This window comes from Dreissena polymorpha, chromosome 12, assembly GCF_020536995.1.
Source record: "Dreissena polymorpha isolate Duluth1 chromosome 12, UMN_Dpol_1.0, whole genome shotgun sequence".
NCBI lineage: Eukaryota > Metazoa > Mollusca > Bivalvia > Myida > Dreissenidae > Dreissena > Dreissena polymorpha.
The window spans coordinates 3,985,517-3,996,590 of record NC_068366.1 but is presented as its reverse complement, the minus strand read 5'-3'; the positions used below and the strand labels follow the sequence as shown (position 1 = coordinate 3,996,590).

General features: G+C 37.4%; 1 protein-coding gene across 2 annotated transcripts in view; it reads left to right on the top strand.

The window, feature by feature from the left end:
- The first annotated feature begins 317 nt into the window (after positions 1-317).
- Positions 318-11,074, top strand: part of LOC127852356 (fanconi-associated nuclease 1-like) — an 83,529-nt gene continuing 72,772 nt past the window's right edge. Inside the window, exon 1 of one of the 2 annotated variants that reach the window (XM_052386303.1) lies at positions 318-911. In XM_052386303.1, the coding sequence (XP_052242263.1) occupies positions 722-911 (190 nt within the window). In that variant the 5' untranslated portion in view covers positions 318-721. Of the gene's footprint in view, positions 912-943; positions 1,168-11,074 lie in introns of those variants that run through there. The other variant, XM_052386304.1, reaches the window with a different exon arrangement.

Genomic DNA, 11,074 nt, shown 5'->3' with positions numbered 1-11,074 from the left:
AATCTGTTATGGTATATTATTATATATTTTGTGAATTGCAGTTTTAAGTTGTCTTGTGTTTGCGAATTAATCTTACGGGAGTGTTCGCCAATACAGAACTTTTATGTTTTTCTTTTTATAAACAGGATGAGTGCACAGAAGAAAAGAAACAGGTTGTCACTGAAAAAGTCACCTGTTGCATCAACACCTCAGACCACTATTGTATCTATGTCAGGCTGTAAAACAGAAACAAGCAAAGAAAGATATTATAATAGTATCAGAATCTGACAGTGATGTTGACAGTATTCCTGGAGAAACTGAAGAGAATGGCAACAGCAATGGGAAAAATCGCAGCAAATATTTCCAAGCACCTGAGAAACATATCGATGTTGAAAGCAACCTTGATGTAAAGAAAGAAGCAAATTATGGAAGTTCTCTTTCCAAGAAAATCTCAACTGATGCCAGGAATGTATGTGAAAATAAATTGAATGCTTTTAAGGGTGAGAATGGTAAAGATGGGGAAAGTGGTGACAATGGAAGTGAATCTGAATTTAAAATAAACATAAAAACTATGAATTTAAGAGGGGAAGCAAACAACACAAAATCAAATTTGCAACAGTCTGATTCTGAATCAAGAACTTATAATTTGAGGAAACGAACAACTTGAATACTGAATTCTGATGCTGACTATGTTGATACAGCTGAACTTATTGCTAATGAAAAATCTAATTCCAGTGAAGAAATGATAAAAATAAGAAAAAGAACAATAAAAGACTCAAGAAGACTTTCGCTCAAGAAAGCAAAGATTGATGTCGTCAGCATGGAAAAGAAGAAATCTTTTATTGATAAAGATCTTACTGTTGATCATCCAATAGATCTTACTATAAGTGATAGCCCTGAGCTTGAGGAAACGGAAGACATTCGGGGAAAAGGTGTACAGAAGGAAAAGCTGAAAGTCCAAAAAGACCGTCCATTGGGAATTTTCTTTTAAAGATGAAACAAGATATTGAAAAACATGAAGCAAAAAAGTCTAAAGATTCCAGTAAGACATGTACAAGAACTCTTAGCAAGAAACGAAACAGGAATGCGAATCTAGGTGAAGATGAATCCAGTAGAGACAGAAATAAAGCTGAAATGGCTATGTCAATTAAAAATGTTGAAGTAGCCAATCATGAAAGTCACATTAAGGTATCAGAAAGTGTTGAAGCAGATGATGACAGTCGTGATGTCAACTTAGAGGTTACTGAAGACAAAGACAGTGTTTCAAGTGGTGGAAATGTAGAGGTAACTAAAGAAAAAGACGGTGTGGCAGGTAGTAAAAATGAAGAGGTAACTAAAGACAAAGACGGTGTGACAGGTGGTGGAAATGTCGAGATAACTAAAGACAGCGACAGTGTAGCGGGTAGGGGAAGTGTTGAGTTTCAAGTGCCTTACTATTTGGAGAACTTCCATACAATCCTGGACAGTGTACTGAGTGACGTGGTGAATAGCAAGCTGTTTGATGACCAGGACATGGCGTACATAGCCAGCTTCAGGAGTCTGAATGGTGAGTTTCACAATGTAATTTACCATACAATAAGTATGAATATGGACTGTGCTCTGTGAAAAGGGGGTTTAATGCATGTGCGTAAAGTGTCGTCCCAGATTAGCCTGTGCAGTCCCCACAGGCTAATCAGGGATGACACTGTACGCTTTTATTGTATTTTTCTTTGACAGATAGTCTCTTCTTAGCAAAAATCCAGTTCAGGCAGAAATTGTCTGCAGTGTTTAGCCTCTGCAGACTGCACAGGCTTATCTGGTACAACACATCACGCACAATGCATTAAACCCCTTTTTCACAGAGCCAAGCTCATATACATATGAGCCTTGTTCTAGGAAAACTGGGCTTAAAACTGCAGACTGCACACGCTTAGCTAGGACAACACTTTACACATGTATAAGACTGAACTGCAGACTGCACATCCTTAGCTGGGACAACACTTTACACATGTATAAGACTGAACTGATGACTGCACACGCTTAGCTGGGACAACACTTTACACATGTATAAAACTGATGACTGCACACGCTTAACTGGGACAACACTTTACACATGTATAAAACTGATGACTGTACACGCTTAGCTGGGACAACACTTTACGCATGTATAAGACTGAACTGATGACTGTACATGCTTAGCTGGGACAACACTTTACGCATGTATAAGACTGAACTGATGACTGCACACGCTTAGCTGGGACAACACTTTACACATGTATAAGACTGAACTGATGACTGCACACGCTTAGCTGGGATAACACTTTACACATGTATAAGACTGAACTGATGACTGCACACGCTTAGCTGGGACAACACTTTACACATGTATAAGACTGAACTGATGACTGCACACGCTTAGCTGGGGCAACACTTTACGCATGTATAAGACTTAACTGATGACTGCACACGCTTAGCTGGGACAACAGTTTACGCATGTATAAGACTGAACTGATGACTGCACACGCTTAGCTGGGACAACACTTTACGCATGTATAAGACTGAACTGATGACTGCACACGCCTAGCTGGGACAACACTTTACACATGTATAAGACTGAACTGATGACTGCACACGCTTAGCTGGGACGACACTTTACACATGTATAAGACTGAACTGATGACTGCACATGCTTACCTGGGACAACACTTTACGCATGTATAAGACTGAACTGATGACTGCACACGCTTAGCTGGGACAACACTTTACGCATGTATAAGACTGAACTGATGACTGCACACGCTTAGCTGGGACAACACTTTACACATGTATAAGACTGAACTGATGACTGCACACGCTTAGCTTGGACAACACTTTACACATGTATAAGACTGAACTTATGACTGCACACGCTTAGCTGGGGCAACACTTTACGCATGTATAAGACTGAACTGATGACTGCACACGCTTAGCTGGGACAACACTTTACACATGTATAAGACTGAACTGATGACTACACACGCTTAGCTTGGACAACACATTACGCATGTATAAGACTGAACTGATGACTGCACACGCTTAGCTGGGACAACACTTTACACATGTATAAGACTGAACTGATGACTGCACACGCTTAGCTGGAACAACACTTTACGTATGTATAAGACTGAACTGCAGACTGCACACGCTTAACTGGGACAACACTTTACACATATATAAGACTGAACTGATGACTGCACATGCCTTGCTGGGACAACACTTTACGCATGTATAAGACTGAACTGATGACTGCACACGCTTAGCTGGGACAACACTTTACGCATGTATAAGACTGAACTGATGACTGCACACGCTTAGCTGGGACAACACTTTACGCATGTATAAGACTGAACTGATGACTGCACATGCTAAGCTGGAACAACACTTTACGCATGTATAAGACTGAATTGCAGACTGCACACGCTTAGCTGGGACAACACTTTACGCATGTATAAGACTGAACTGATGACTGCACACGCTTAGCTGGGACAACACTTTACACATGTATAAGACTGAACTGATGACTGCACACACTTAGCTGGGACAACACTTTACACATTTATAAGACTGAACTGATGACTGCACACACTTAGCTGGGACAACACTTTACACATGTATAAGACTGAACTGATGACTGCACACGCTTAGCTGGGACAACACTTTACGTATGTATAAGACTGAACTGATGACTGCACACGCTTAGCTGGGACAACACGTTACGCATGTATAAGACTGAACTGATGACTGCACATGCTTAGCTGGAACAACACTTTACGCATGTATAAGACTGAATATCAGACTGCACACGCTTAGCTGGGACAACACTTTACGCATGTATAAGACTGAACTGATGACTGCACACGCTTAGCTGGGACAACACTTTACACATGTATAAGACTTAACTGATGACTGCACATGCTTAGCTGGGACAACACTTTACGCATGTATAAGAATGAACTGATGACTGCACACGCTTAGCTGGGACAACACTACGCATGTATAAGACTGAACTGATGACTGCACAAGCTTAGCTGGGACAACACTTTACGTATGTATAAGACTGAACTGATGACTGCACACGCTTAGCTGGGACAACACTTTACGTATGTATAAGACTGAACTGATGACTGCACACGCTTAGCTGGGACAACACTTCACGCATGTATAAGACTGAACTGATGACTGCACACGCTTAGCTGGGACAACACTTTACGCATGTCTAAGACTGAACTGATGACTGCACACGCCTAGCTGGGACAACACTTTACACATGTATAAGACTGAACTGATGAATGCACACGCTTAGCTGGGACAACACTTTACACATATATAAGACTGAACTGCTGATTGCACACGCTTAGCTGGGACAACACTTTACACATGTATAAGACTGAACTGATGACTGCACACGCCTAGCTGGGACAACACTTTACACATGTATAAGACTGAACTGCTGATTGCACACGCTTAGCTGGGACAACACTTTACACATATATAAGACTGAACCGATGACTGCACACGCTTAGCTGGGACAACACTTCACGCATGTATAAGACTGAACTGATGACTGCACACGCTTAGCTGGGACAACACTTTACGTATGTATAAGACTGAACTGATGACTGCACACGCTTAGCTGGGACAACACTTTACGTATGTATAAGACTAAACTGATGACTGCACACGCTTAGCTGGGACAACACTTTACGCATGTTTAAGACTGAACTGATGACTGCACACTCCTAACTGGGACAACACTTTACGTATGTATAAGTCTGAACTGATGACTGCACACGCCTAGCTGGGACAACACTTTACGTATGTATAAGACTGAACTGATGACTGCACACGCCTAGCTGGGACAACACTTTACGTATGTATAAGACTTAACTGATGACTTCACACGCCTAGCTGGGACAACACTTTACGTATGTATAAGACTGAACTGATGACTTCACACGCCTAGCTGGGACAACACTTTACGTATGTATAAGACTGAACTGATGACTGCACACGCCTAGCTTGGACAACACTTTACACATGTATAAGACTGAACTGATGACTGCTCACGCCTAGCTGGGACAACACTTTACACATGTATAAGACTGAACTGATGACTGCACACGCTTAGCTGGGACAACACTTTACACATGTATAAGACTGAACTGATGACTGCACACGCTTAGCTGGGACAATACTTTATGTATGTATAAGACTGAACTGATGACTGCACACGCCTAGCTGGGACAACACTTTATGTATGTATAAGACTGAACTGATGACTGCACACGCCTAGCTGGGACAACACTTAACGCATGTATAAGACTGAACTGATGACTGCACACGCTTAGCTGGGACAACACTTTACGTATGTATAAGACTGAACTGATGACTGCACACGCCTAGCTGGGTCAACACTTTCATATGTACAAGACTGAACTGATGACTGCACACGCTTAACTGGGACAACACTTTATGTATGTATAAGACTGAACTGATGACTGCACACGCCTAGCTGGGACAACACTTTACGCATGTATAAGACTGAACTGATGACTGCACACGCCTAGCTGGGACAACACTTTACGCATGTATTAATCTGAACTGATGACTGCACACGCTTAGCTGGGACAACACTTTACGCATGTATAAGAATGAACTGATGACTGCACACCCTTAGCTGGGACAACACTTTACGCATGTATAAGACTGAACTGATGACTGCACACGCTTAGCTGGGACAACACTTTACGCATGTATAAATCTGAACTGATGACTGCACACGCTTAGCTGGGTCAACACTTTACGCATGTATAAGAATGAACTGATGACTGCACACGCTTAGCTGGGACAACACTTTACGCATGTATAAGACTGAACTGATGACTGCACATGCTTAGCTGGGACAACACTTTACGCATGTATAAGACTGAACTGATGACTGCACACGCTTAGCTGGGACAACACTTTACGCATGTATAAGACTGAACTGATGACTGCACACGCTTAGCTGGGACAACACTTTACACATGTATAAGACTGAACTGCAGACTGCACACGCTTAGCTGAGACAATACTTTACGCATGTATAAGACTGAACTGATGACTGCACATGCTTAGCTGGGGCAACACTTTACGCATGTATAAGACTGAACTGATGACTGCACACGCCTAGCTGGGACAACACTTTACACATGTATAAGACTGAACTGATGACTGCAACGCTTAGCTGGGACAACACTTTACGTATGTATAAGACTGAACTGATGACTGCACATGCCTAGCTGGGACAACACGTTACGCATGTATAAGACTGAACTGATGACTGCACACGCCTAGCTGGGACAACACTTTACGCATGTATAAGACTGAACTGATGACTGCACACGCTTAGCTGGGACAACACTTTACGTATGTATAAGACTGAACTGATGACTGCACACGCCTAGCTGGGACAACACTTTACGTATGTATAAGACTGAACTGATGACTGCACACGCTTAGCTGGGACAACACTTTACGTATGTATAAGACTGAACTGATGACTGCCCATGCTTAGCTGGGACAACACTTTACGTATGTATAAGACTGAACTGATGACTGCACACGCTTAGCTGGGACAACACTTTACACATGTATAAGACTGAACTGATGACTGCACACGCCTAGCTGGGACAACACTTTACGTATGTATAAGACTGAACTGATGACTGCACACGCTTAGCTGGGACAACACTTTACGTATGTATAAGACTGAACTGATGACTGCCCATGCTTAGCTGGGACAACACTTTACGTATGTATAAGACTGAACTGATGACTGCACATGCTTAGCTGGGACAACACTTTACGCATGTATAAGACTGTTTTCTCCAGAGCATGGCTTACATGTATGTTATTGCATGTACATGTAACAGCTGTTATTGCATGTACATGTAACAGTTGTTATTGCATGTACATGTAACAGTTGTTATTCATGAGAATGGTGACAATAAATACTATTGGATTTATGTTTATATTCAGCTAGCTTAAACAAGGAGAACTATTTTTTAAGTATTTTTAAACCTAATCTTTAATTAATTTGATGCCATCCAGGTCTTGTTTCCTTTGAAAGCAAGGGATTTATATAAGCTCCTTTCCTCAAGAGAAAGGCCCTATCCCTAAGAGAATTTCTTTTAAATGATGCAATTTTCCCAAAATTGCAAGCTTTCATTGGAAATTTCTTCCCCCTTTTCAGTTTTGTTAATTATTTTTTCCCCAAAATGGAAGCCAGATCCTTCCTAAAATGAATATTATTTTTTTGAGATTATGTGTTAACAAACTGGCACATTTTAAACTGATTCTTTTTTCTCGAAAACGGTCGGCAAATAAATATTAATTTACCAATTTTATGTTGATTTTACTTTTACACATAGATTTATCTTGTATCCATTTTGGTAATGTTTCTATTTTTGATTTACATAACAATGTATATACCATATGACTGTAAATAGTATAAAGTAATATTATTGTACTAGGAATGCCAACATAAAGCAAATTTGGCATTTTAATCTTCGGTCATCAAGGTATGAGAAAACTGAAAAATGCAATGGTCATAAAGGTCATTTAAGTAAACAACATCAAAATGCTTTTGTTTAAAGAATTAATGGATGTGCTGAAACAAACATTAATTATTATAATGAGAAAAATGTGCAACACGTAATAAAAGCTCTTTTTAATAAAATACACAAAATATTTAGACACGTGTATTTTTTAAAATTAAACATACATACAGACCAACTTTTTACAGAACATGAACAATAATTGTAGCCATTACTTGACAACAGAAACTGTTCTTAATCATACAATCTTGTCAATCATGGCACATGAGAATCTGTTCAGCAGTTTGTTCAGCAAACTTCAAGCACACATTATACCCTTGATAATTGACCACGGATGACACAGGCATGAGGAAAACAAAACAGCAAACTGTCATTACAATAATAGATCGATAGGTACACATAAGTTCTCTCAAGCAATATTTGGCATTGAATTTGGTAATAAGAGGCCATTTATGACACTCAATGTACTAATTATCATGCATACTAATTAAAAAGTATTCAAATAAAAAATTTGAAAATTTACCAAAACGTGAAAAGGTCCCTTTAAGAAATCTATACGTATCCACTATTCCATCACGCTCCGATGTTTCTGATTTTCCCGTGTTTATTATTATTGCCTTGACACTGGCAAATGTGTCATTATCGAGTCTTTTTTTATCGCTTTTCCTTACGGGTTATGTGGAATAATGCGCTTAAATTAATGGTCCAATGTAAAGCTATCGTATAATATATTGACAGTCGCTGTGTTAATTTTCCTCTTTGAAGAATTCTACAATGTCTCTACGGTTTCCATAAAAAATTAAGATTGAATTAAAAACACACTCATATACTTTATGTTGCCATTAGATTGATACGTGAATTTGAAGGTCGTTTATGAAGAACCGTTTTGCAATATTTGAATTTTAAAATATATCAAATATCCAACAATTTACAAATTGTATTTCATGTTTCTGGTACAAGATCCATGGATGTCTTTTTGCGCAGTTAATAACGTATTATTTTGTTATTAATAGTTTATCCTTTTTTATAGTGTTTCAACAATGTCTATATATACCACAGTCTGATGAAGTTTTAGTTTAGACACAATGCTTTTTACGTATTTGTTCAATCATTGATTTGTCCTATTTTCTTGTGGCCCCTTGTTTTTTTATAAATATTATACTCGTCCGCATCTGGCATATTTGTACGAGCGCTGTCTAGAAAGTTGTACGGAAACATACACGTGAATGAAGCGTCCGTTGTTAAGAAATTGATTAATGTAACGCATTTGTTGTATTCTCCATTTTACACGCAGTTAAACATATACGTAATTAACTTTAAAGAATTCTTTTAAAATAACATATAGTGGGTGTATTTGGAGCTCGCACTATTCACTCCAACACCCTTAACGCTAAATATAGCAATTAACTTGAGTTATGAAACACTAGAGTTTTAAATATTAAAATGTGCTGAAGTATATTTATGTGTGTGTATACATAAGCTGACCATGTAAACATTTCAACATATGCGTTGGTATGTAGATCACGATGTTTGCACAATATTTTATGTTGCATTGTATGTATGTATACAATGCGCATTATTTAGTTTGAAGGGTTTTTGTTTGTATGCCTTAAATAAAACGTCCGTGCAACTACATTCACATGTGCACTCTTTTAAAAATTATTAAACTAAGATTACATATGTGTCATTTCTAGTTAGAATATCTGTTCTATTGATACGAAAGTTTCGTTCGATGTTGATTGAAACTGGATATACTAGATGATCCATTCGCAAATTGTACCTTGGCAAAATGTCACAATGAATACCTATGGCTAAATTATGATCTTAATCCACAGTTCAAATGTGCTTACTATAAACATTAATCATTTGGTATGTTTAATTGTATGGAAGATTTGACCATACTTGACGAGCGAGTTACACTTTGTTATAGCAGGGCTGTAACCTTGTCATTTAGTATTGCGTTATCACTCAATGACAACATTTGATACAAAACAAAAGCCGAACAAACAAAATACAATTTATTTTTCTTAATTAGGTAAAAGAGGTTCGAAATATATATATTACATATTTACTATATATAACAATTACATTCGTCTCGCTTAAAGTATCATTTTATGTACATATTATATAATATTGTGGTATATGTTTAAAATTTTAATCATTTTTTTTTAAATATTTATTGTACTAGGATGTCTTAATTAATTAACCTCAAACGTTTGTTTTGTTGTTAAGATTCAGTCTCCAGGGATGCTGTCACAATTGTACTTGCTTCTCTTCCCATTGTCTGGTCTAATAAAGAATAATTGAAGCATCGCCAAACCAATAGGTGACGCCAATGTAACTCAATGAAAACTAAATATTTAAAAATTTAATTATAAACATATTGGCACTTATAATAATATTCCTAGGGGATTCGCTAAACAAAGTTTCTATCCGTCTTTGCTTACAAAAGATGACTATGCTGGTGTTGTTATGTTGTCACAGCATTGTTGAAAAAAGCAATAATCAGAATTGAAAAAATACTGAGAATAAGTAATATATGGTATTTTTATCTTACAACTTAATGATTTAAACGACGAAAATGTTTGTTGTCATGTTCACTTTGGCTTTACATGTCCAGAAGCCTTTTTATATCATCTGCATGTTCACGGTTGAATGCTTGATGTGTTTTTCATTTCCGATTAAGAATGAAATGAAGAAAAACGACGTGGAACATTACCATTAATATAATTAAACTTAACTATTTATAAACATTATATTTTTATGCAAAGAATATTGTGTCCCCCCGCAGGACACGAAATCTTTTACGCTTAAGCGATGTGCGTTTAATAATTTATCGTCGAAACCCATGAAATAACAGTGAAATAATATTTCATTTATGGTCTTATAAAACATATATTTGTGTAAAAGATTTGTAATGTACGAAGAATATGTAAAGATATATTTTTATACAAAATGACTACATAAATACAAAAAGCTGCATTTGGAGAGATGTGTTATATAGATTTAACTTGCATGTACATTTCTAATTAATGAACACATCGCAACAACTCCCATCGCGATTTGATTGGCAATTAAAAACTTCAGTCGGAAATCTATCAAGCGACTTCAGAAGACAATTGATGTTTTAAGCGTAATGAACAGTAAACTATTCATGTTTTAAACCATCAGTGTTGCTAGAGAAATCAACAACAACAACAACAACATTTATTAGCTCTTAAGCATACAATTGCTGTTTAGCCAAATGCATTATACAATTATACATAATACACAAGTGTAACGACATGGATGATAATTATTATTAAATTAGGTAATAATTATAATTATGTAATGGAGGAAGTTAACAAAAATTTTACTGATTCATAACAAAGGATATTTTCTTCTAACATCGATAATGAAAGTTGTTAATAAAATAATGATACAAAAGAGTACATTGTTCTGCATAATTAGTTTTTTTTTAAACATTCATATTGATTAGT